The sequence below is a fragment of the Eublepharis macularius genome, chromosome 10, assembly GCF_028583425.1.
Source record: "Eublepharis macularius isolate TG4126 chromosome 10, MPM_Emac_v1.0, whole genome shotgun sequence".
Taxonomy (NCBI): domain Eukaryota; kingdom Metazoa; phylum Chordata; class Lepidosauria; order Squamata; family Eublepharidae; genus Eublepharis; species Eublepharis macularius.
The window spans coordinates 51,222,084-51,249,639 of NC_072799.1; the positions used below are offsets into that span (position 1 = coordinate 51,222,084).

The window sequence follows — 27,556 nt, forward strand, 5'->3', positions numbered from 1 at the left end:
TGAAAGATTTAACAGAAGGAAAATAAGATATGATGCTTTCTGTTTAATGCACTTCTGAAATAAAACCTGGCTGAAACAAAATGGAAGGCTCACAGGAACAAGAGGACGACAGCTTTACGAACGTTTCCTTGGCTGATGACTCAGGTAAGGAGACAGAGAAGGATTGTTATAAAAATACAAGATCAAAAGTCTAAAAAGATATTAAGTAATGTAAGCCATCATTCTGTTCTCTGAATGTGCATGCATAGATTTCTTATTCCTCGTTAGCAACTAGAGTGGTATTTTCACAGAATACTTAAAGCAAACGTCATGGATAGGGGTTTGTAAAGACCTGAGATTGTCAGGAATGATTGAGATTCAGTAGAGGCCCTTGTGGTAAAGCCCTGTTTGAAATGATGGGAAGCATGCCAAAGAATATTAAAGTTATATAAACAACTCAGTAGTGGTCAAATTAAAACCCTCACCACCCACCATTTCCCATGAATACAGATTAGCATTACAATTAACAAAAAGTGCCCCAAGTTAATTAGTAACTAGAATTAACGGATTGGGTTAAATTACAAACATCAGTATTTTATTAAGTTTTCATTAAACTAGAAATGGCATCACTACTATATGTGCCTGTTAATAAAATTTATTCTGGCTGCTGGAAGGCTGATTTAAACTGGAATTTCTATGGCAACTTTAAACATTTCACTTGGTTTCATCTGTTTATTTCAGTTTGTCTTCTGCCATATTCAAAAAGACTTTAGGCTAGACTTTTGAGAGAAAATAGCTGGCATCTTATGGGTTTTATAACAGTTGAGCTCAGGGGGACCAAAGTTTAGTATGGTCCAATGCTAAAATTATGCAATACTGAGGAGGTAGCCCTGAATGAATAATGGCCGAATCATGCCCACCCCACTAGTCTTTTAAAAACAGCAGGCCAGGGAGGTGTCACGAGAGGTATGGAAACCAGGACCTCCTGCACTCCTGAAAATTTGAGCAGCAGTGTGATCTATACTCCTCAATAATCTCTCTTTTTTGTGAGTACGTTGTGCAAAACTTTTAACAAAATCTATCTGATGGAAGGCAAGAAATTTGGAGCTCCTTGGATATGGAACCACTACAGTCTAAACAGCACAGCAAAACAAACTCGTGTGTTTTCACCGTTCAAGAATATATAATCTGCCATCCAGTGAAACAGATTCCTGTGGTATCTACAACCTTGCCAAAGAGCAAGTATTTATTGGTTTAGAATGCTCATAGCAGAAGATGGTCCAGTGCAAATCTACGTGTTGGAAATAAACACTCTAAAAGCACCACCTCTAATAAACGACAGGTGATTACTGTTTGCCTGTTGCATGAAGGACATCTTGCTGAGCTTCTGTCTATGCAATTACAGTATAATTGCAGATGTTCATGTTCAGAAATAAGTTTTTACAACTCATGATGCGTTGCACACTAGTAAGAGCATTGGTCTTATACAGAAAATGTTCTTTTCAGAGTAACTGAATACATTAATTCCTATTGAAAGCAATGACAGCTAGTTTTAGGAAATCTTAATTAGAACCTGGAATGTATTTAAGTATAGATAATTATGTCTGTACAGTGGAAACTTGCCAATCCTGTAGGTAGAAGATAATATGGGTTATGATATCATGAGTACTTGGTCTGGCAAAATGCCTTAGAGAATATAAAAAGAAGAATTAATAGGGTAAGAAATAGATTAGCCCTGGTTCTCTGTTACATCCAAGGCAGCCTTGACTTCAGCATCTAGTGTCTTCCTCTAAAAGTCAGGCTTCGCTGTTTGTACACTGCAGTATGAAAATCCATTTAGCTGAAATAAATGATCTAATTATATAATGCAAAAACAGTTTTAATAAACAAAAAATGAACATTACTGAGAGCAATGTTCCATATTTCTAGCGACAGAATTAACTCTCTTAATTTTCTTTAAGCAACACTGAGTAGATATTAATCTCTTGATGGGTGACTTTACAAAATGGTACTTTCACTATACAGCAAATATGATTAGCACAACACTGTATTGATATTTCTCTTTAGGAAAAAAATCATAAGGACTAGAACGTTTTTTTTTTACTAGTTCTGCTGCTATGCCTTTGATATCATCCTAACACATAGCCATGCTGCAAATGATAGTCTTAAAAGCACAGAGAAACATGATGTAAAAATCTTCACCTGCTTAACCTGTGTGCCAGACTCCAGGAAAGGTGCAGGATCTTTGCCAGGGAAATGGGAGAGGTCTTAAGACAGAGGACATAAATTCAAAATTAAGTTTTGAAAAAGATAATAACCCAACATTTGAATGAAGACTGCATTATCTGTAGACCAAGAATATTAAGAAGGTGATTACTTTGCTTGTGTCCTTATGTGGCATTTAACTGTTTATTAAGAGAGATTAGAATAGACGCAGCTTTGTTTTCTGGGCCCTGTTGTACAAAGTGGAACTAAGCTTCAGAAGAACAAAGAGAGGTAACCTTATCACCTTGTTCTCCATTAAACTAATTAGGTGAGAATCTAGATTTGCAGGTTAAGGAGCTGCTTCACTGAGAAGCCCCAAATATAGTTTGGTATGGTACAAAACACAGATCTACATATAGTCACTCCCAGCCTAATCTGCCAACATCTCTCCTGCCGTTTCTCTTAGTTAACCAAGTCTCTCTTGCTCTCCTTCTTCCAAAAGCAAGTCCTATGGCTAGCAGGACAGCCAGAGGAAATGGCAGGAAAAATGAGGTAGGCAAGCCAGACAGAGCCCTCATCGCTCCTGTGTACACAGTCCAACATAGATTATTTTTATTGGCTGATAGGCTCAAAGTACAGGACACCTGCAAATCTGCTTTAAGACATTCGAGCAAAAGCAGTCCCTGTTGTTACTCTTCCATGAACTCACCAGTTATAGAAGACAGCCTGAACCCCCACTATATGCATACTCCAAAACAAATTATACCACTTTCAGCTTTCCAAATCTATGCCAACACTGACAGGAGGGGGAAATTTGCAACATTTTCTTATGCACTCCCAGCAGATTAAGTAGAAAGCAAAACAATACCACAAGGCAATGTAACAGTTTCTCCCATCAGTCCCAACTGAAGGAAGAAACTATGGGTCCTGGATTGGTCAATGGATGGGGTGTGTATGTAAAAAAAAAATAAAGTAGCAGTGCTTCCAGCCCCCGGGGTTCCACTGCCCCTAACCAAGGAGGAACTGCCATTAGACAACAAAAAATACAATTGCAAAGCAATTCCCTAGACTTCTAATCACTTTCCCCCTTCAGAAGTAAAACTTAAAATACAAACACAGCCTATTCAGCAAGACAGGATTGGTAAGACATACATTTATAAAACTCAAATGCAGACAACACAGTTTAAAGTTGGAACCAAAGAAGTATGAAGAAGAGTCTTTTATGGTCTCTCCGAGGCCTTCTGCAAGTTTCATACATTTGGTCTTTGCTGCAGCTCAGCTAGCTCTGTGTCCTGTTTCTGCTGATCCTGGGTCTCTTGTGCAGATGTGCTGTTGTACATCTCCAGATCTTTCAAGGCTTCTTCTCAGGCCAGCCATACTGTTCTCTGTACTGGAGGCTCCTTCTCCTCAGTCAGCTTCCCTCTCTCTCCTCAAAAATCTCCCTTTCCCCTCTTCTCTCAGACGCTTCTTAGAGGGACAAAATACCTCCCTCCAAACCTGATAGGCCAAGCCATTCAGCCATTCACACCGCATCCCTGGCAACACTGCTGCCCCACATCATTCTTGATGACTTTTGTTGACGATGCCCCCACCATGTTGAGCACACAACAATCAACACACTATAATGGCTGAACAGCCCCATGATGTCACCCACCACCCTTCACACACAAAAAATCAAGGAGACGAGAACTACTTTATATAAAACATTTTTGTATTTTTCTTTATCTCCTTAGACTAAAGGCAGCTAAAAAACAGTCCCTCAACAAAGTTCAAAAGAACACAACAAATTAAAAGATTATTTGCATTTTTATTCTGTAGTTCCTCCCAGGAACTCAAGGCAGTGTACCTGATTCTACTTTCCCAATGTCATCCTTACAAATACTCTTGAGAAACAGACTAGGCTGATCACCCAGTGATCTTCATGGCCAAGAGATTTGAACCTGGGCCTCCCATATAGTAGTCCAATACTCTAGCTACGATAGCACTCTGGATAGCAGCACCTTTCCCCGTACAGGCCTCTTCTGCTCAGTGGATAGGACAAAAGCAATAATACTTTCACAAAACACAGGAGTCTCTGCAGAAAGGGGTTCCAAATCCCAAGTGGCCCAAACACAGGCAACAGCAGCCTATAAGCTGCAACCCTTTCACAAGAGGAAAAGTCAGGGCCATGGAGAAAGGAATGCTGTCTCAAGGATAGTTTTAGGTCTGCAGTAGGACAGCAGGATTTGAGTCCAGCGGCATCAACAATCCTGCCCCTTTTATCAGTGTTGTCTGGTTATTGTAATGATTTTGCCTGAAATGTACATAATCAGTACAATGGTAAGACTATACCACCAAGATTTAAGTGCAGTAGCACCTTAGAGACCAACAAGATTTTCAGGGTGTAAGCTTTTGAGAGTCATAGCTTCCTTTTTCAGACACCAGCTCTGCGCCTCAGAAGATTACTCCCTGAAAATCTTGTGGTCTCTAAGGTGCCACTGCACTCCAATCCTGCTGTCAAGGATTCACCTGATGGGAGAAAGAGGAGAAATGAGGTAGGGATTAAGAATACTTTCCTCATATTGTGTGAGCATGATAGCCATCACTCCCTCTCCAAGCTAAATTGTTGAACTTTTTTCTGAGCATACAATCAAATCAACTGGAAACAGAGGAAGGGGTGTACTCTGACAATAACCTGACATGACCTCTTAGTTGCTTAAAAGCTCAGAGAACAGGCTGTTTCATAGAGATGAAGCTTTCCTTCATTCTAGCAACATTTCACTGGCCAATCAGAGAGTGACAATGACAAGTTCCAGTGTCAGAGCTGCAACACCCAAGGCCTGTTTGTATGGATTAAAAAGGATTATATGGATTTAAAGGGGCCTTTTCTGAACGCAAACAGCTTTCAGCAGCTCTAATTATATTATATGACAGAGGTGAAGATCAACTATAAATCCCATAATATCCCAAGTTATTTTCTCAATGTTATATAAACTGATTTTTTTAAAGTTTATTTTTCATGAGCATCCACCAATGCAATACTTCCTATGTAACAGTGGACAATGAACTTGGTACCAGCATAATACCTGCCACAGGAGACTTGTGATGCATGTAGCCACCCTCTCTCATCCAGCATAAGGCATCCCCAGCAGAGACTATCTGGGGTTTGGAATTGCGTCAAGTCACACTGTAGATACATCTGGAGAGACTTGCTCTTTTTATCTGGGCCACAAAGTGGTCCCACCCCTCACTCATCCATGGGCAATAATGCCAGCTTTTCTCCCCACCGCCATTTACCTTTGTGGCAGCCTGCCAGCTCTCTGTCAAACTGCTAGAGGTAGCTTCCCAGAGCCAGTGCTGCAGGCTCTGAGGCCAGAGATCAGCGGGCAAGGAAGGGTTCCTTCTTTTCCCATACAAACTCCTTTTCAGCTACCTCCTTCTTGCAGGATTTAACCACACCAACAAATTGGCCCAAATTACATGGCAAAACAGAAGTCCAGTGGCATCTTTAAAGTCTAACATTTATTTCAGCATTAGCTTTCACAAGATAGAGCTTTTCTACATCATTTCAACATCTAAAGTGACCTTTGACTCATGAAAGTTCATGTTGAAATTAATGTTGTTAGTCTTTAAGATACTATCAAACTTCTGTTTTATTGTTCTGCAACAGACTAACCCAGCTACCCTTCTCCAAATTAGATGAACATACAAATGGATTTCTATCCTTCCTGGAAAGAACCCTGCTGCCACAGGTCCACTAACCGAAATGCTCATATGGCACGCCACTGAGACACGTTATGAAGAAATGTGGCATGTTATAACACCCCCTTCTTACGAAAACCTAGGCACACCCAAATTCATTGAAATCAATGGGAAGTGTGAAAGGGAGGCTGGGTCTCTATGCAGCATATTCTGGAATATGGATCATTGTCTGTGGGCACAGCAGGGGAATCCCCAGCCTGTGTTTAGGAGCAGGATTTAAAGTAAGAATGATTATACTGTAAAGTTTATAGTTTCACTGAGGCCACAAACACCTTTACGTTCTAAGTGCAACTGGTAATCTTTACCAGAAAAAAAAGCATTTGTGCCTACCTTATTTAGACAGTAGAGGTCTCTCTCATACTATCATTCTCTAACAAATGTATTTCTCTTACCCACCAATTACAACCAAAACAAAGGATGCAAATTGTACAATTCCAGAGGAAATAAACACTTGGCTGTATTGTGACATGAGCTTTTATAATCCAGAGCATATTCCTCAGATCTATTAATTTAGAGGCAAAATAATACACACAAAACAGAAGAAGGGTACTACAAGTCCATTTTTCAGGATACAGGTTACACTGCAGAGCACAGAACATCATCCAGTCACAAGAGATGTTGTTGACTAGCTGTCCTTGTGGACTACTAACTATTGATGAATTGTTAAAGTTAGGTGAGCTTGAATAGTAAATTAGAAAGAAGTGACATTTTTGTGCAGAATGAACCACCCTATTCAAGTCTGATAGAATCAAACATTTTCCCCTCACCACCTACCCTTTTTGCCCTTTGCCAAATGAATGTAACACTTTATAACTTGACAAACTGGATTCTGCCTTATACAAGAACATTAGTACTTAAGGTGCCACAAGACTTGTCATTTTTATTGAAAAACTTCAAACAGTGATTAGTTGTCTTTTTAACCCGTATCTCTGACAAATATATTTAAGGGTGTCCAAAAGAACTATTTGTCATACTGGTAAATGGTTGTAGCATATTGCATCCTGTGATTAGAGCATTCCTAAATGGAATTTCCAAAGTCAGCCTTGTATCTTACGCTGCTGAAACGTCTTTTGTACTACATGATCCTTTTCATATGCTTTACCCTGTATAAGAATCAACAGATGTTGTGATGTTTAGTGAATGGTGATAACAATCCTAAACAGGTCTACTCAGAATTCTACTCAGGTCTATTCAGCAGGGCTTACTCCTAGGGAAATGTTCTTAGGATCACCATGTATGGATTGAATCCAGGGAGTTTATCAGCTGCTGCAAAAGGAATGAGGGATTGGCCTTAGACACCGAAAGATGCTATGCTAGGGATCACAGGACCTACATGGATAGAAGTAATGCAGAATGGAGATTATGGTAAGGAAGGGAACTGAGAAAGGAAAAGGTTCAGCCACATGTCTCTCTGGCATGGTTTCTGGCAGCTGGTGTTGGCTTTGTTTTACTGTTTGGAAACAAGGATGTTGGTCAGTGAATGTCTGGAGCATGTAAGAAAGTACCACCAGTTTATCATCACCTTTTGATGGGATAGTGAAATTTTGAACACTGCCCTTAAGAAATCCTGTTAACGCCTGAGAAGGCATCTTTTGGAAATATGGATATTTTTATCAGTGCTACATTTTTCTTTTTTAAAAAAAGTTATGTGCCAGTATATTTCTTTAAAACACATGGTGTGCTTTATTATGTTGTTTGCGTTTATATCTAAAGATTAAAAGTAACTCTGTAATATCCTAGAATTCCCCTCCACCCCAGTGCAAAATAGGTGTAACGCTGGCACTTTATCTGGCCTGTGCCACTCCTACAGCACACCGAGCCACTAGCAGGCAGGAAAACTGGATGCAGCCATGCTTGCTTGTTTAAATACACACCCTTTCTCCCTGGCCCCCAAGACCGCCCCGTCAGGGAAGCGCCGCGCCACTAAGACCAGGCCTCGCTCCCTCCAATTTTGTTCCTTGCAAATGCGATGCTAGCCATGAGTACGGCCACAGGGGAACAGGACATCCTCCCAAATAAGTGCACACATGGAACTACGGCAGTTTTTGTCTTCCCGTTTTAAAGCTTGGCCAAACGAGTTGCCCTCGTTCCCCCTTACCCAGCCATGTAGGAAGCAAGAGAAAGTGTTATTATATCGTAACTGTATCGCAGAAGGAATGTATCCGAAGGAGACACTTTGGAAGGATCCCCAGAATAGCTTTTCAGACAGGCCGCAGGATGCGCGGCTGCCGCCTTTTAACAGCCCTGCGCTGTGGGTTCCTGGACCCTCGGGAGAGGCACGGAAGGGCCGCTCCTCCACTCCCTTTCCAACCCCTCCTTCTCCACTCACCACAGCAGCGGAAGCAATCCGGCAAAACACACAAGCCCAACCCAGCGCTTGCAGAATGGGCAGGAAGTCTCGGCTGATATCTCCCTTCGCTCATTGGCCCTTTTGCGAGGAGCTGCGGCCTGTGCTAGCCACAATTGGTGTCCCTGGACCCGCCCCTCCTAAGCCCTGCCCCTTCGTCCCATCAGTTGTTTTGCAAGGCACAAGGCGCGTGCGCTGGTGGCCTGGCGAGGAAGCTGCGCAGCCGTAGTAGCTTCTGTAGGCTCGGCTTGGGTCGGAATCTTGAGGGTAACCTGTGCAGGTGAGTGAAGAGGGAGGGATGCTGAGGCAACACCATCTCTTGGCTGGGGATTCAGAGGTGGAAGCATCACCTTTGGGAAGGGGAGGCAGCTAGTGTGTAGATGTTCCGGGGGAGGATTTCTTCTGGTTTCATTTGGGGGGATGCAAAATCTTGCCTACCAGAGAGGTGCCTGGAAAGCTCTTCAAGGATGGGCGCCTTTCCAGTAAGATAGATAGACGAATAAGGGGGGAGGGAAAATAGAACCCCACACATATATCCGCCCTGTGCATGGGAGCCCCAGCAGACCTTGACATTAATGGCCATCATCCTCATCTTGTGCCTTCTTTCTGAATTCTTTTATGTCCCCATTCTCCTGTTGGGTAACAGGAAACACGAGTAGGCAGCTATTGCAGTACTGAATAATTTGGGATACGAAAACTGCAAAGTGTTATACAGAACAGTGATAATCCTAACTCTTCTTCTGCAGTGGAATTCAGTGTTCCCAGGCACTGAGCAAACCCTAAACTGCTCAGTGTGGGCAAGTAACATTGTTAGAACTCCAGAACAGCCTCTACATGCAACAAGCTTCAAAAGAGCCAAACAGATTTATTTTCACCCTAGCCAGTTTTCTGCTTTTAGAATCACTGCTTCTGGTGAGCAGATTAATAGGATAAAAAATTGCTAAATTACAGCAATTTAAGAATGTCTGTTGTTAATAAGAATGCTTAAGGCATATATCACTCTGTGAAGGGTACTGCAAAACATGAACTGCTCAAAGAGAACAGCGTCAAGTGATTATGTGTTCCTATAATTTGATCAGAATCTGCTGCTGGTGAACAAAAGAGCAGTGTGGAGTGTATTGCCTTTAATTTGCTCATGGATCTGGTTTTGTTTCCTTATCCTGGAAAATGGTAGTATATTACTGTTGTTTAAAGAGGCAGACAAATTGATCAACAAAAAACGAGCAAAGTTTCCGTGCGGTATTTCAGAGGCCATGTAATTGTTAGTCTTGTGTGCTGGAGTCTGGATGACTAATGTTACTCAAGCAAAATATTAAGCTACAGAAACTGGCTCTGTTAATATGCATACCATTGATAGTTTTGTTCCCCTTTAAACAGAACACATCTCTGAAGTACAGGATTCAAGAGTGGAGAAGATTCGTTCAATCATGATGAATGCAGATATGGATGGTAAATGTTCTTTTACTGTTTTTTGTTCACTCATGTTCATGACAATATTCAGCTTTTCTCAAGATTATCTATTTCTTAACAGCTGTTGAAGCTGAAAATCAAGTGGAATTGGAAGAAAAAACACGACTTATTAATCAGGTTTTGGAACTGCAACATACACTTGAAGGTTAGTTGCTTTAACCCAGAATCATAACTTATCTACAAGCACAATTACACATATAGACAACAGTTCTAGACCCTATTTAATCTGATGAATGTCCAGACAGGTAAGATGACTTCAGGTGTGAGTTGTAGACTTACAAATGCATTGACAATCTAGAGGTGGGGTATAGGTTCCATTATACATTTCTGCTGCCTAATATTGTTGTCTTACACAACGTTCAATCCAAACTGAACCTGCACCAGCTTTCATTATCTTGGAATCCGTTTTCACACTGCTCTTGCATATATATTTGGCCCAATTCCCAGAGCTCGCTGCTGTCTGAAACTGCATTTTCACAGAATACAGGAAGACTTTTACTTCTCTGTGCTGAAGGAGTCTATTCACCCTCTTTCAGCACAGAGAAGTAAAAGTGTGTGTTCTGTGAAAATGCAGTTTCAGACAGCTGGCTGAAGCTGGTTCGTGGTGGGGCTGAAGTTTGTATAGATATTTTGAACAACACAGTAGAAATTCTTTTTGGCAGGAACTCTGGATATCCTGTATACTGATATTTAATGTACTGATCAGAATAGTAAGAGGTTCTGTTGAGTACAAAAAATATGAGCACCCTGCAGTGTGTTGTACATGGAATTCTTTGAAGATGGGATAGTGGCTTTCAAGGACCTCCTAGTGAGCTTCATGCCTAAGCAAGGACATGAAGTTGGATTTCCTGCATCCAAAGTGCTGTGCTACCACACTGAGGTTGGGGTTTTTTTTTAGTGTAAGCATACCATTAAAAGGAGTTAACTAGGCAATCACCAGTTAAGATGCTAACATGCCTTTATGTGTCATGACTGGCGGAGATATCAGAAGAGGCTTAGAATCCTGGACAGAAGACAAAAAAAAGTCATAGTTTGTGGTCAGGATACTATGATGTTATTGTTTGTTACAACAGGACATAGTCAATTCTCAAGCAGCAGAGGGAGGGACTGGGAACCTGCATGAGGACTTCCAAGGATTGTTCTTGTAACAAATCATTTTTTGTATGACTATTTCTACATTTCATTTAAAATTTGTAGCAGGGAAGACTCAGTAGCTTGTAACACTCAGTGCCAAACTTCTTAATCTGTCCTTATAGATCTGTCTGCCAGAGTTGATGCTGTTAAAGAAGAGAACCTGAAACTGAAATCAGAAAATCAAGTTCTTGGACAATATATAGAAAATCTTATGTCTGCCTCTAGTGTTTTTCAGACTACTGACACCAAAAGCAAACGAAAGTAAGGCCTGGATAACCAAATTGTAACATTATATTGCTGCTGCTTTTGTTTTGTTTTGAATTGCATAGGCTACATGAGTTAATACCCTAGTTTGTAGCATCAATGAGTATTGAAAGATTTAATGGCAGTTCTAGACAGTTAAGATCATCACAAACAACTGGATCGTGCAAGTATGTTGTGTTAGCTTTTGGCAATGTGCAAAGGTAGTATAGAGGAAAGTACTTATTTTACATTTTGAAGACGAGTGCTTTTGAAATTGAACTCTGCTTTTGTGTTAAGCAAATATGTCATACACTGCCAGCTACTTTAAATATCTCTGTTTTTACTATGGTACTATTCACTAGCAAACTAAGAGTGTTCTGTAGAGTGATGTGAAAAATCTTGTTTGGAATGAGCTATTTGCATGACTTTCCTTTGGCTCCAAAACAAAGGTTAAAATACTTCTTTTTCTCTATCCTATGTCACATCTGTGAACACATACTTATCTATGCTGTTTCATATTCTATCAGGAAAAAGGCAAATAGTTTACCTTTTTAGCCAGTATTTTAAAGCGACTTAAAAATTTGGTACTGCATCTTGATCTTTTGCAATATTATGAAATCTGAAAACTTTGGAATAGGTGAACTTCGGCTTTTAGAAAAAAAGCCTGGGAAGATGTATTGCTGAGGAAGCAACTCTCTGACCTTTACAGTGTTGCAGTCTTTAAGTAGTCTTTCCCCATTTATGGAATAGCTAATTGTCTACAATATTTATTTACCAGTTGTAATTGTCATAAATGCTATAAATTTAACAGAATCAATGTTTTAAATAATGTAGGCAGCTTACAGAATTTTCACTAAAGATGGGTGATTTTTAAAAAATTCTTGCAGTGGATCCAGCAAACCATGAGCAGAGCTCATGGGACATGAATTTTCCACCTGTCCCTGCAGCCTCATATGCCCTCTGAAAAGTGATTCTAAGGGTTCAGGGGTGGTGGTACCTGGGGTAATGTAGCATGTGACATAGAAGACTTCATTGGTAGTGGCAGTGGGAATTGGTACTTTGTTTGAGTGGAAGTACCTGGTAACATAAGGGCAGATTTGGATCAAAGTCCCCCCCCCTTTACATCTTTCTCATCAATTTCTACTATTATTTAACTAGTTTGTTTTGCCTCTCAGGTTCAGAATAGAGCTAGAATTTTCAAAGCACAAGGCATGTCTCTAAAGAAATGCTGGCAGTTGCTAGAAGATGTTATAGTTCTGATCTCATCCGGTAATGACCTCTCATTTAGCATATGCCAGCATAAAGGGGCTAGCAAGGGAATTAGCTACTTGCATGCGTGCACCCGTCTGTAAATAGACCACTTGCTTATATTTATAATTCTGATATAGATACTTGTTCTGGATGGACATTTCACAGTTTAGGAGGATTAGAGGAGGAGGTAGAAGGCTGGACAATGTAAGATGAAAAAATGTAGTTTGGCCTGTTTCTAGTGTTCTGAAACATCTTCTTACAACTTTTCCCTTACTTCTCAGTTAATTGATATGGGATTTGACATCTGACTTCAGCTACAGGTCACTTCTTTTGGGCAGGTTGGCAACTTTCTGACCTTGGGATTAGATGCCCGGCAGAAGTCAATAAGAGGTCACCACAAAATAGTATTAATCCTTCAGTATTCAGTGTTTATTGTAGCATAAGATAGTGGTGTCCTCAGATTCTGGCCGCCAGTACTGAAAGTAATTTAATCCTTATGTAGCTTGGTTTTAAAAAGCTACCATTGGAGACAGGAGAAAACAGATAAAACAAGCCCATCATCTTCTAATGAATAAAAGCTTTCCTGACAACTTGGTAATCTAAATAGTATAGTAAAACATTCTTAAACTAGGCAGGAACTCAGGCATCCAGGGAATTGCATGAAGCCAACCAGTGAGACTTTGGGAGGACCATAATATACCCCAAAGTTCCCTGTAGATGTATATGCAGGGGTATGTTGGTTAAATTGGGTAAGCTGTATTTTAGGAAGGCTTGTCAACATCTGATCTCACTGAGCCCCTTCCACCCCTGCCCCTTGCTGGTTTACTAGAATAGTTTAAAAATCTGTTTCTACTATATGGAAAATTCATCTGGTGGTATATGCATGCCACCGATAGGCATTGCGGTGGTGGTGGAGAGTGCCCTCAAGTCAGGGTTGACTTATGGTGACCACTGGTGGGGTTTTCATGGCAAGAGACTAACAGAGGTGGTTTGCCATTGCCTGCCTCTGCAGCCTTGGTCTTTGTTGGAGGTCTCCCATCCAATTATTAACCAAGGCTGACCCTGCTTAGCTTCTGAGGTCTGATGAGATCAGGCTTACCTGGGCTATTCAGAGTGGGGAAGGCATTGTAGTAATCTGCACAAATTCTTCTAGTGATGGACAGATTTTGGAAGCGAGGGATGGATGTGTTAGAAATCTAAGCAATTATGAGCTTTGCCTGGCTAAACTTCACTTCCAATTCCAGCATTGTTACTAATGGCTTAGCACCAGCCCTCTGCCAATTTTCTTCCTTTCCCAAATGGCAAAGGTGGGGGGGGGGGGGGAGAAGTGCAGCCAAGTGTGGTGTTAAATAATTCCTGTAGTTTCTCACTCTCTGCAATGAAGACTTCTGAGCATGCTTTGAGCCTTCATTATCAGTGTGCCTGTGTATGTATTGAAAGAGCCAGCATTGTCTAGTGGATAGGGTGTTGACTAGGACCTGGGAAACTTGAGCCCAGATCCCTACTCTGCCATCGAAGCTTGATGGGTGACCTTGGGCCAGTCACACACATGCAGCCTGAGCTATCTCACAGGGTTGTTGTGAAGATAAAGTGGAGGAGCAAACAGCAATGTTCTAAGTTCCTTTGGGGTCCTTGTTGGGGAGAAAAGAGTATAAAATACCTAAATAATTTAGGAAGGGGTTATTCATTGCTTACCTTCACTGAAGAAAGTGTGGAATTGACACAAAAAAGCTCTTTATTTTCTCCCAGCCTGCCCGTTATTTGCTTCACATCTTGTGAAATTTGGGAAAAGGAGAAGAGAGTTGCTGGCTGAAGGGCCATCTCCTGTAACCAAGTGATTATACAGGGGCTTGTCTTAGAAGAACTCTTTGAAAAAGTGTGAATACTCTCCCATTTTCTCCAAGGGCTGGAGCAGACCTAGCCTGATGAGTGGGCCATCAATAATCCTTGCTAGTTCCAGTGGCAGTTATGGATTAGTAAGGGGCAGTGCTCATGGAACAGACCATGCAAGTGATAGATGGGCAGAACCCTGCCAACTTTGGATGAGGCAAACTGTTTCCCCTAGTACTAGTTCAACACTAAATCATGAAACTCAGAGTGGGGACATGCCCTCTAGGTATGACTAGGTAGCTTGCTAATGTTCTACTCTACTTTGGTATACTAGATATAGTTATGTTGTAAAAAGATCCTTGAATCCCACTATTGTGGCCTTTTTTTGTTTAACTACCAAGTGTGCTGTATTCCAGAACTTATATTCAATAAAAACATTTATCTAATTTGGTCTGCCAGCATCTTTAATGTGCTTTATGAGTTTGTAACTACACGACACACTGGGCTAAAGTAGAATACTCAAGCATGTCTTTGCTTTCTTTGCTCTTATTTGAGAGGATACAGTGAGGTCCTGCAAGGAATCAGAGAGACAAAAATAGTCTCTTGCTGCTGCAGGTACCACTCCTTGCTCAGCCTCCTTTGCATTTTACAAGCCCAAGAGGACCACTTATGTAAGCAGCCAACTTCTGAATGGCAGTATTTACAATTGCAGCATTTGTTGGTGTTCAAATATGGTCTGGAAGCTTAGCATGCTTCAGAATCTCCCCCACTTCTGGAGATTCTTATTGAATCAATACAGAAAGCGAAATTTACAATATTTGTATATAAATATTTGAGGTCAGTTATTAAATACGATACAGAGAATTGTAGAGATGAATGGAATAATGATCTGGAGCATCCAATTTTGTTAAAACAATAGGGATATGGCTTTAATATTGCTACTATTAATCTTAAATTGTGACTTATTCAGCAAAAATATGTTTAGGGTATATTGGACAACACAGTGTCTTTTTACTAAAGGTTTAAGCACAGTGTCTAACTGTACATAGTGTAATTCACAAAATGCATCTCTTAAGCATACACTTTGGTCATGTTTAGTCATTTGGCCATTTTGGGAAGAAGTTATTAGTCATATTAATTGTATGTTAGAAAACTCATTTATTTTTAAGGATATTGCCTGGCTCTTGAAATCTAACCAAAGGTCAACGGAAATGGACCCTATGTGCCCGTACAGTTGCTTAAAAGGCTTATACTTCAACAATGGAAAGACAAAAGCCCACCTCCTGTAAATCACTGTATTGAAGACCATATAAACCTATCAACATTTGAACGTATCAGATATACAAGGCATGGACTTATCTTTAAATATTTGGAAATCTTTTATAGATACCTATGTATAGATTTGCCAATAGTATTTAGTGGCTAGCACTGTATTCTTTTTTTTCCTCTCATTTGTTTTTTAATTTTTTTGCACTTATAAATAACAATTTTAAAAATGTAGGCAGCCTGGAGGCCTTTGCATTGCTGGAGGGGAAAGTGTGTGACATCAGCCTTGAAGGTGAAGATTGGCTTGTCTGTATGAATACAACTGGATAAATGAATGAGTTAGCTATAGGGCTGCCAGTCCCCTGCTGGGGGTGGAGGATCTCCTTCTCCCACCACCTCCTGCCCCTACTTACCTGGCAGGCAGGGAAAACGGGGGGGGACCACACCTCCTGAGGCGTGACCCTGGGTGACCCTGTGCGCACCTGTGCTCCACAGTGGGCCATTTTGGGTCCCAAACGGGCCAAATCAGGCCCATTTGGGGCCTAAATCAGCCTGTTGTGAAGTGCAGGAGTTCTCCAGGGCCCTCCTGACAACGCTCCCGTGCTCTGCAGTAGGAGCACTCCAGGGCCCATCATGCTGCCCCAGCAGTGCTCCTGCACTCCACAGTGGGCCAATTGCGGCCCCAAACGGGCCTGATTTGGCCTGCTGTGGAGTGCAGGAGAGCTACTGGGAGGGCCCTGGAAAACTTCGACACTTCATAGCAGGTCAATTTAGGCCCCAAATGGGCTGCAATCTGCTTGCTGTGTAGTGCGGGAACTTGAATACATCTAAAAAGGTGAGTAGCAGGACTCCTGCCTCCCACCCAGAGGGTGAGAGGTCCTGGCAACCCTCGTTAGCCATCATGATCTTACATAACTGCAGCAGTCAACCCTGAACTGGGGAGGGGGAGGTAGGGATACCCCTATCTGCAGTCTTTCTTTCTCAGGTTCTTAGTACAAACAGTGGTCAGAATTCTTATCTCATGTCGGGTTGTAGGGACAGTCTGAGGCTTCTATTTGTGTACAGTCTCCGTATCTGACTACGTGAACACACTGAATGAGTGAGTGGAGATAGTTTTCTTCCTCCTGCCAACAGCATTTTAATTCCTTGGTTTTCTGCAGAGCAGGGGAACTGAGGCACATAATAATATTAAATTTATATTCTGCCCTTCAGGACAACTTAATGCCCACTTAGAGCGATTTCCAAAGTATGTTGTTATCATCCCCACAGCAATCACCCTGTGAGGTGGTTGGGACTGAGAGAGCTCCAAGCTGTGACTGACCCAGGATCACTCAGCCATCTTCAAGCGGAGGAGTGGGGAATCAAACCTGGTTCTCCAGATTAGAGTCCTGCTGTTCTGAACCACTACACCAAACTGGGTCTCTGGGGAGGTACCTAGGACAACATGCTTAGACAGAGAATACTGTACAGCACATTTGAAAGTTTAAGAGTATGTAAATAGTGGTGAAGAAACAACACCTCTATTAGCAATCTGTCAGCTGAACTGCAGCCAGCTCAATTGTTTAAAGTCATTTTGCAACTGACAATTCCTGGTTCTGAGACAGAAAATTATAGTAATTATCAGCTTTAATGTTTTTTTTACAATTTTTTGCTCATAAAATATCTTGGCACTGTTCTGAACTGGATACCAGTTTCAGTGCAGATGTGATGGTGCAGGTGTCAAATGTCCTATCTGATCATTCTGTGGACACCTTTGTCTCGTGTTGACAAGATCGTGGGTGGTGCCTGGCAAAATCTTGTGAAGAGGTGAAGAAAGAAATGTCATTAATACTTATCCAAGATCACTGACAGAGGCTGTAATTAGAATACTACTGAAAAAGGACTCCCTCACAGGTGATTTCCACTTAGGGACAGACTTGTTCAGTTATCCCATTGCTGGTGTGGCTGCTGATACAACACAGCAATAACAAGGCTTCCACATGGCAGGTCTGCCCCAGTCCTCCAGCAGCAGCCATCTCTCCATCCTCATTGTTTCATTTTTTTTTTAAAAAAATGGCAAATGAATATCAATACAACAATACAGGTAACAGGTTCTAATTTTTATTTTTTTAAAAGTCTAGCCCCTTTCATTCCAGAGATGTAAAGGGGAAAGGCATGCCTCTTGAAAGGAAGGTGCAAGAATCAGGAAATTCAGCGAACTTGTTACACATACTGTTGTAACACATACTGTTATAAAATTAAATCAATATAATCATATTCAATTGCTGTTTTTTAAAGGCCCCCTGGTGGTAGGGGGAAGAAATGGCCATTGAAGAGACTGAGCCAAGCTACAAGTGACATTTTTCACGTGAAGGACACTTGATCGTTTTCGCAAGTCTTTCTGGGAACTGAAGTCCCTCTCCCCCGCCCCTTTTCCTTCTGTTCCTTCCCCTCTATGTTAGAATCGCTGTCTGAAGAGCCAGAGAAAGCCAGCGGCAGCAGCAGCTTTTGCAAATCGTCTTGTTCCTGGGGAGCTGCTCTGGAGAAAGCTGACATGTCGGTGAAGCTGAGCAGGATGCCCAGGGAGAAAGTTGCAGCTGCCCACCCCCAAAGATCATTGAGAGCAGGCTTGTGACTGGAGGAACGATTTGCAAAAGCTGCTGCTGCCGCTGGCTTTCTCTGGCTCTTCAGACAGCGATTCTAACAGAGAGGGGAAGGAACAGAAGGAAAAGGGGTGGGGGAGAGGGACTTCAGTTCCCAGAAAAACTTGCGAAAACGATGAAGTGTCCTTCACGTGAAAAATGTCACTTGTAGCTTGGCTTTGTGTTAGGGAAAAGGGCTGTCCTGTGAATGGGAAAATCCAAATGATCCCATCCACACAGTAACCAACCAGGATTTACTGCAGTCTGTGCCAAAACTTTGCAGCAAAGCAGCTTGAGAAAGCTTAGAGAAAATTTGGGAAAACCCTGGGAGGTGCACAAATGCACCTTGATGCTGTAGGAAAACCAATCACATTGAATTTGGGACAGATAACCCATGTGGAAATGGCCAAAGAAGTCATATTTAACTATGGGCAAGTCTCCAATTTGCTTTTCTTAGGGAAATGGAGCAGGTGATAGAAAAGCAACTTCTAGGGTTTCCTAGATGATACACTTTTATGCCTCTGTCTTCTGACTTTAAACCTGGTTATAGGGCAGACTGCCTCAGTAGGTCTGCTTTATTTATTTATCTATGTTATTTACAGAGTTTAGTGTTATGATTGGTATACTTTGTAATCATCTTAATATTTCTTCAAACAAGCAGTCCGGTGCTGGTGCTATTGTATCTGTCCTAGCCAAAGCTGGATTTCCAGCTTTATCCAGCAGGAATTTTTTTGCCCAGTGAGTAACCATGAGACCTCTTACAACACGGTTTATACCTGGCTATCCTTGAAAACAAATAGGGAACTTCAACTGGTTCACCATGTAGCAGGCTGATTACTGCTGTGCTCATTTTAAGACATTTACATTGGTTCTTACCTTTGAAGCTCTTCATGACCTGGATAGCTAAATGACCATGCAGCAGTTCATCTTCACAGCAGTACCTTTTTGTCATCACCTCTGGCAAAAACCTTAAATAGGTATGTTGACCAAAGAGAAAGCACAAATACTGGCCACTCTGAAACTATGCAGTAAAGTAGTTGAGGGAAGCTGGAAGAAATTTTTCAGAATAACTGTTGGAAGTCATTTTAGGTCCTTTGTTGAAGAGAAAAGCAGAGTAAAAGTCTAAAATTATTTTTTTACTGTTACTGATTTTTAGAATTATTGCATCGTGCTACATAAAGTGATCTACACAGAGCATTTCTGCAGCTAGGATTTCTACATGGTTTGGAGCCAACACTGTGATTTCCTTTTACATAAGAATATTCACTCTCCTTGAAAACAATGCCTGTAAGAAAACAGCTGCCGTGATAATTGAAAAGAGCACTGGACATATCCTTCCCTGCTAGGAGGTACTGACCCTTTTGTTTTTCATGATGATGCTTAAGAAGAGTTTCTCCACAGAACTGATTCTCCTACAGAGTTCTGCCCAAGTATTTGGGGTCCTATTTTGACCTTTCCCTACCACAAGTGACTAGACCCAGTCCAGACAGCAGAAAAATTAGAGCTCAGCTTTGCAGCTAGTCAGTAATACTGGACTACCCTAGCATTTTGGGTTAATCGATTAGGAAGGCAAAATAAAATTTGAGGGACATCAGAATAAGCCCAGTGTGAGCCAATATAAGCCTGCTATGCAAAAGCTTGCCACCAAAGAAAAATATGCACAGTAGATTGTTAAGTGACCAGCAACACAGCTCACACTACTTGTAGATATATATTTGTCTATACTTTAACTGACCTCTGAAGACTCTTACACCAAGCGGGAAGCCTGGAATCTAACTGGAGTTGCTTTCAGGGTGAAACTGGAAAAATGCTTTCCATGCTGACTTGAACAGACTGCTTCAACTCCTGTGCAAACTGTCTTACCATCTTTACAGGCTGAGGCCAAACTACACCTTACATTTAACATGTGATCCTAACAGGGACTGTCCTCAAGATGCCAGTGGCACGCTCCATGTAGGAACTCACTTTTAAAGCACCACTGGGAAGTGGATTAGATTGGAACCATGGCAAGGGATGGCGGGAAGACTCCAGCCTTCTTCTCACGCCATTTTTCTTACCCAAAACTGCCTCAGAAGGATGTTATTTGCCCCATGGCAGGCTGCATATGCAGCTTCCTCCCACCCCATGGAGAAAATAGGTGGCAGACTGAAGCCCCTCGGGACCCACTGGGCTTTAGAATCAAGCACCCATAAAGCTGCAACTCCCTGTGGTGATCATTTGTTAAATGTAATGTATTATTTGGGCCCGAGTGCTCCTCACTTAGGTGCACTGGATGACACATTCTGTTAGAAGAATATGAATGGCATAGCTTTCCCCCTCTGGTAAAGTTATATTTATCATCTGAACTGGTTATTGTGTTAATGTCATTAAACAGAACTCACAGCTAGAACATTAACTGATTGATGTGGATAAGCCCTTAAGTGAAAAAGTTTGTTAACAATAGCATATAACCCCATAAAGCTTCTGTAATTTATTATATTAAGTAACAGGTTCTGGAAGCTGCACTTAATTCTTTTAGAAACAAAAAGTTGAAAATCACGGTACAGAGATTTTATGGAACTTGAACTACTGTTAAAACACTTGCTAAGATACTTCAACATGTGCCAAAATTTGTTGGATACATGGATTAACTCAGTGGTTCTCAAACATTCTGAAATAGAACTCCTTTGCCCACACTGCAGTCCCTCAAAGGACCTAAGAACTGCCTGTCAGAATACTGTCCATAGTTTGTTTCATTTTGAGTTTATAGTATTACAGGCAGGGGAATTGCAAGAACTTGCAGGGTTTACTTCATTTCCCTCGTATCCCCTTCCCCACACTGTTTTTTCTTCCTATCCTTCTGGCAGCTCTTTCCTTCTTTCTTTCCCAACCAACCTCTCTTTTATCTACCCCTCCCTCATCTTCTGCTTTATTTTTTACTTGCTGCCTTTGTACCCCATATTTTTCCCCAGTGGTGATGCAAAGCAACTTACATCATTCTTCTCTCCATTTTACCTTCACAAATATCCCTGTGAGATAGTTTAGGCTGACAGAGTAACTGGCCCAAGGGTCTCACAGATCCTAGTTTGAAAAGTAACCACTACACCACACTGGGTCTCTGTTTTCCCTTCCTCTGGCAAGCCTCTCCCTAGGAAAAGTCTCACTGGGTTGCAAAAGTTGTACAGTAGCAAGTCACTCAGATGAATTGTGTTGTGTCCATTACTGGACCTGGCTAGATACGGAGACAGACACTGGGCCCAGCCACCACCTCACCAGGGTGAGTTGCTCAAATTATATGGTAAGTTGCCTTGTGTTTACTGATGAGTGTGGCCTAATGAGCCCTCCCCCACAGTGCAGGAGGAAGGTGAACAGGGATGGACTAGGTAGCCAAAATAGCAATGAAAAGGCTCTTTCCCTTTACTAAAGAAACCAAGGTTTGAAGGCTGACACCACCGTTGTAGTTGCCTAGCAACTCCAACAATGGTTCCTTAGATCTCAGTAGGCATCTCAGTAGGCAAAAAGGTACAGGCACTGCTTTTTATTATTTTAGAGGACTTAATTCCCCCAATGTTTTGGTTACGCTGTCAGATTTTTCTGCAGACCTGGGACTTTTCTTAGGTTTGTAGAAAGATCTGTCTTGCCTTCCAGTCTCTGGCTTTAAGGATCCACAGAGGGGACCATGTTGAGAATTAGATATATTGATGACTGAACAATAGATGGCCATTTTGCGCACTACGAAGAGGCAAACCCAAATATATCATCAGGCTTCCCAAAACAACTACTTCCTAGCTCATCCTGTTCCACAGGCTCTTAGTTTTCAGAAGAGTTTCACAATTCACTTTTGTAAACCCCAGAATTAACTTAATTTTAAAACCAATTATGTTGTCTGTTTTATAATTAAATTATCATTTATTTAAAGAGTCAAATTTTAAGCAGAACATATTATATTAAATATTTTATTCAGGAGGCAATATACACTTAACAAATATTTTGTAAACTGGTTGCGCCATTTTGGCTTAAACCATGAAAACTATAAAATGTGAAAAAGTCTCCTGTACACCATTTTACTCAAATATATTTAACATTTTTGCATTTAAATGTAAAACATGCTATTCTGTCTGTTATAATCAAGGACAACCTGGTTCTCTGTAAAACAAAAACAGCAACTGTAACAAATATCAAACCCAACATGTAACAAATAGGCAGACATTACAGTAAAAAGTTAATGTAATCAAGTTGCCAGAACACAGTTATTGCATTTAGCACAAGTAGTTGGTTGTCCTCAGTTCTAAGGGGGGGCCTCTAGTGGAAGCTGTAACTGTTTATTAACCTTAGGTGTAAACAGTATATTTGTGCTAAAGTCACAAAAAATATAATCCCATTTACAAGAACTTTTTAAAGGTAATATTTGGAAGCCAAAAATGTTTTAGCTAACCTCAAAAGACTTTTTACAGTAAATCAGTCATATCACCATTTTTCTTTTATTCTATGAAGTAAAGCAACAAAGTAATCAGAATTTTTCCTTCAAATAAAAAAAACTGACAGGATTAAGAGGGACTGGACTGGAAAATGGACACAGTAGGCTAAATATTGGAGTCTGGTCTTTATTTAAGACTCAGTCTGCATGCTGTTGGGCAAACCAAAATAGCATGCGTATGTTCTGTCACTGGGAATCAATACTAGTTGGAAATAAGTTAGTCTTTCCGTACTCTTCTTTTGCGTACTGATTTTGCTGGACCATCACCAGACCCTGTGCTTTCATCTGCTTCTTTCATCTGTGAGAAGAGAGATTTAAATTAAAGCAGCTTTCCAAAATACACTATGGTACAAAGCAGGGATCCTCTGAGGAACTTGTGAAATGAGAGGAAATACCATCCCTCCATCCTTCCCGGCCTTTCCCCACTTCCTGCTGCAGGTTCTTTGCCACCACTTTTCTTCTCCCTTTCCCCACTTTCCTGATGCCACCTCCTCCTTTCCTGCTACTTTCTTCCTCCATCCCAGTCTGCTTCTCCCTATCCTGGCTATTTCACCAGTTTACAAGTTTTGTTGTACCCAACACTGAATGGCACAAGCAGTTTGGAGGATTTAGCAGTTTGGAGGATTAATCCCTCCGTTCACTTTCCCCATGTTTGCAAAAAAAAGTCCCTACTATTTGCATCTTCAGAATTTGGTCCATAGACTCTTTACCTATATATAGACATTGTTTCCTTACCATGGCATCCTTTTAAAGCTTAACATTCATGTATCTCTCTCTTAATCTACTAATACTTGTAGGTATTATTTTTATGATCATGCTTTCATCAGCTTCTCTTAGACGAATTCCTAATTATCAGTTCTGGATTGCAACTACCCTGCAAACAGGAGCAGAGGCAGAGACAAAAGCGCACTCCAAATCAGCTAGCTTGCAGGCCAGAAAGAGCCCTGCAAACCACCTGATGGGTGCTATTTTGTTCTCACACCTTTTAGCTGATGCCAGAGAGGGTGGAGGAACAGAGGGGAGACCTGATCTGGCACTGACGATCTTCTGAGGAGCTCTTATAAACTTCCAAGAAACTCCAGAGTTTCTAGAAGTCTATCTCAGAAACAACTGCGTTCTCTGTGGTAGCCCCCACCTTACTGAATGGCCTGCCTGAGGAAGTCAGGAAAGCTCCAACTCTCCTGGCTTTCCGCAAAATATGCAAAACTAAATTATTCAGGAGGGATTTTTTACCCAGGTTATAGGGCTGTGTTATAAGAAATACCTCAGAGAGATGCTTTGGTAGGGACAGGGACTATAAGCTAAGCTATTGGGTACTGTCTGCTGATGCAGATATGTGCCTACTTGGGAGTTTCCATGTTGCTAAACATGCCATGTAAATTAGTTATGTATTGTTTCAGAAAAAATTCATCTCTATGCTTGACTTTATGCTTGTTTTCAAATTTTCTGCTACCATATCCTATGGTATCTGTTCACTGAGTGTTCTGTGATTCATTATTGTACCTTGCTCAGTGAATGCTCTAGCTGTTGATTATATTCTGTTTCACCTGCACTGTGTGATCTGCCTTGGATCTCACTGAGAAAGGCAGACTATAGATAAATAAACTTCTGGATGGGCAAATGGACAATGAATAAAAATATCAATGGATACTGAAGAAGCAACAGTGGTGAGTTTCAATAAGAATTTGAAGTTCTAGTTTTAGGCATGAAGCTGCAGCTAATCTCACAAACCTGTCATTCACTTCTGCAGATGTCAACCTGCAAATCGGCAAAATCTGCAATACATGCATTCTCTATTGTGAACCCCCAATGGCTGGTGAGATCAGGAAGGCTCCCATTCTCCTGGCTTTCCTCAAACTATGCAAAACTGAATTATTCAGGAAGGCTTTTAACTGAGGTCATAGAGCTGTACCTTAATGAAAAGTTTTAGAAAAATACTCTAGAAAAAAGACTGAGACTGTGGACTATACTACTGTATACTGTCTAGTGCTGTAAGTGTGCTCCTATTATGTAACTGTATCATTTAATGCATCATGTTTAAATGCTTATGCTTTGTTTCAACTCTGTCAGATTTTTACTTATTTTCTGTTTTTTTGCAACCCAAACCCTGTTGCACTGTTTACAGGATGTCTCATCCTGCTGATTCTATTGACTTACACTGTGTAATCCACCTTGAGTCTCAGTGAGGAAGTAATATAAATAACAAACAAGTACTGATAAAATTTTAAATACCAAAAATAGCAGGTGTACTACTGTATTACTGGTAAGGGGAAAGGTGCTATTATGCTCCCTGTTTGATACAAATGACATGTCTGCATTCTTAATAGGCCATTCTGTGTTCAAAACCTCACCTCATCTTCTGAGCCAGATTTATTTGATTTATTGCCCTCTTCTTCATGTCTTCCTTGAGCAGTTTCATTTTCCTCTTCAGTGTCTTCATCTTCACCACCATCATCTTCTAAGATGCAAGCCAGCCATTAATAAATTTGATTATGTTTAAGGTTACATTGAGATCTAAGTGAAAGCAATTAGCAAGCCTACTGGCAACTTTCTCTAAAATACAATTATGCAGCACAGAGATTGCTACCAAGCAGTGAATTAAGCAGATCTGATATTTAGCCTAAGGCTGTGTACATTTGCAAAACTAGCCAATTTCAAAGAATATTTGCAGTATCTGATATTTAATATTTAACAATGTTATAAAACAAATGGGAAATTAGATCTGCTTAAAATTCTAAATCAATAAAAATTAAAGACAATGTTAAATTCCATGCACATTGACACATTTTGAATGTAGCCATTTCTGAGAAAAACAGTAGCTTACTTAGTGCACTATGTTAAAATAGCACTTTTAATGAAATTTAAAGGGTACACATTCAACTGCCATCCTTTTCCAGCTCATTCCATCTTTCTAAGAGGAAATAGGTGAGACAAAGAGCTGTAGGAGGTTATCAGCTTGGCCAGACCACGTGCGTAAAAGAGGGCATCATCAGTTACGCAATCTAAGATTCAGATGGATAAAATATTGGAATAGAGAGTGTTGTTTCCTACAACTCTGCACAGCTAAAGGTGATATGTCCCAATTGTGCAGGGATTCTTTTGACCGGCCAAAAGACTCTCACTAGCAAAACCTGTTCTGTTAACAGACCATGTTGCTGAACAGAGTAGCAGGATACATCCCACATAATGGAATGGAATGGTTTTACTGACTGCTGTTTTTATGCTGTGTTTATTGTTTTTATGTTGTATTTTAATCAATGTTCTACCTCGCCCTGAACCTGCTTGTGGGGAGGGCAGGTTAAAAATATAATAAATAAATAATAAAACAAAATGTACATATCTGATAAATATCCTCTCATTTTCACTATGACCCAGAAAAATACTGAGTTGCAGTTACAAGTACATTTTTGGATGTTAAAGGGACTGTTCATTCCATTTCTTGAGCAACACTATTTTGAATTAGCTAACAGTTACAGAAAATACATTAAAAACCCAAACCTGATTTAATTGTTCAATTTTTTTTAGAGATCTCTATAATTCACATTGTAATTGAAGTTGCTGCAATTTTATGCTCACAGTTGTTTTAAACTTTCCTACACACTTCCTCTCTTTAGCAAGAGGCAAAACTCTCCCAAAGGTTCCTAATAGTGTTCCCAATAATCATCTGAAGTAGAGTAAAAGGAATTGATTATTTCCAAAATATGAGAAATTCCACACTCTTCCATTTGCACATTTTAAAACTGTTTATGCCTAATCCTATTTAAAGCTTAGAAAGCAAACCCATTCTCAATCCAAGAGGCAGAATGGATTGACAGAAGAAACTGTTCTCCAAGGGTGCCGCAATTCTTAACCGTAGGAAAAAGGAGTCACTGGGCTCAGATCAGTTTTTGTATTCCAGCTATGTTATCCGTGGACTGCAAAGAACTCATTAAAAAGCTACAGTCTCTCTTTCACCAGCAGGGTTTCTTTATTTCTGGGTAGCAACATCTTAGTCATAGTTTGCATGTAGTCAAGAGGGACAAATTCAGAAAGACAAGCACAGAACTGGATAGCCTCTAGATTATCTGATAGCAACTAATAGCCTCTTTTCTTTCTGGCTGATCTGGTATCTCTTTGAAGATTTCTCTTTTTGCAATGAGGGGAACTGAGGTGAAAGAGAACATATGTGGCAATTAAGCAAACACTGCATCCTGAATTAACAAGGCCACTTAAATAATGTTCAACTTGAAGCCACGATCTCTTGATTTACACAGAAAGTGACTATTTCAGAGCTATCAAGCAGAAGCAAAGAGCATTATTGTCAACATATATGTCAGAGGAGAACTGAAGACTGAAAAACTTCACAATATGAAAAAAGCATCTCTACACTCTGGTTCCAGTCAGACCCTTTCTCACTACCTGCTGGAGGATTCTCTTGTTCCATTATAAGATTATTTTTCTCCTCTTTGTGTCTTCTTTCTGTGGAGTAGATGATAATCAGAACAAATGCAGTAAAGCCTGCATTCCATGCCATCAAAAATAAGCCATGAAAAAAAAATAAGAGAAAGTGGCCAAAATAGATAGAAAGGATCAAAAGTGTGTTTTCATTTTCTTTTACTTCAGAATAATGAAAATTGAGTATAAGTGAGCAGTAGGTATTATTTTCTTCACTCAAAATTAAAGATGTTAGACTCAAGCAGACATTAAGACACTATACTGTACTGTATTTTGGTTTACCACTGATATGACATGTGTTGTTTTTAAGATAAAGAGAATGAACTACCATCCTGCATTTCCTAAGCAATTCAAAGAACGTGTGAACCTGCTATTTAAGGATCAGAGTTTAAGTGGCAAGAAAAGTAAATCTGTATATAAGAATATTTTAAAATAAGCAAAACTGCTCCCCTAAACACTGCAATGCCATCTCACCCGAGCAAAGAACACATGGAAAAATTGGTTGTGACTTATGATTAGGGGAAAGAGACAGATTTCAACGAGACCTCTGAACACATGAGTTAACTGAATGGTTACTAA

At 40.6% G+C, this 27,556-nt stretch overlaps 2 protein-coding genes across 6 annotated transcripts in view; one reads left to right on the forward strand and one right to left on the reverse strand.

Annotated features, from left to right (window-relative positions):
* On the forward strand, window positions 1–25,882 carry SCOC (short coiled-coil protein). Of its 3 annotated transcripts, XR_008597724.1 has the most exons (6): window positions 1–144; window positions 9,650–9,721; window positions 9,804–9,887; window positions 10,999–11,137; window positions 19,244–19,436; window positions 24,294–25,882. XR_008597724.1 is itself a non-coding variant. In XM_054989714.1 (5 exons), the coding sequence occupies exons 1-5, from the start codon at window positions 81–83 to the stop codon at window positions 19,269–19,271; spliced, it is 387 nt and encodes a 128-aa protein (XP_054845689.1). In that variant the 5' UTR covers window positions 1–80; the 3' UTR covers window positions 19,272–19,825. The 3 variants fall into 3 exon arrangements, 2 of the variants coding, with proteins under 2 accessions (XP_054845689.1, XP_054845690.1); XM_054989714.1 differs by lacking the exon at window positions 24,294–25,882 and having other exon boundaries at window positions 19,244–19,825; XM_054989715.1 differs by lacking the exons at window positions 19,244–19,436; window positions 24,294–25,882 and having other exon boundaries at window positions 5–144; window positions 10,999–14,646.
* Window positions 22,731–27,556, reverse strand: part of CLGN (calmegin) — a 34,719-nt gene continuing 29,893 nt past the window's right edge. For 2 of the 3 annotated variants that reach the window (XM_054989713.1, XM_054989711.1), the window contains exons 13-14: window positions 24,895–25,001; window positions 22,731–22,841 (exon numbers count right to left, since the gene is read on the reverse strand). In XM_054989713.1, the coding sequence (XP_054845688.1) occupies window positions 22,761–22,841; window positions 24,895–25,001 (188 nt within the window). In that variant the 3' untranslated portion in view covers window positions 22,731–22,760. The remainder of the gene's footprint in view (window positions 22,842–24,894; window positions 25,002–27,556) is intronic. The other variant, XM_054989712.1, reaches the window with a different exon arrangement.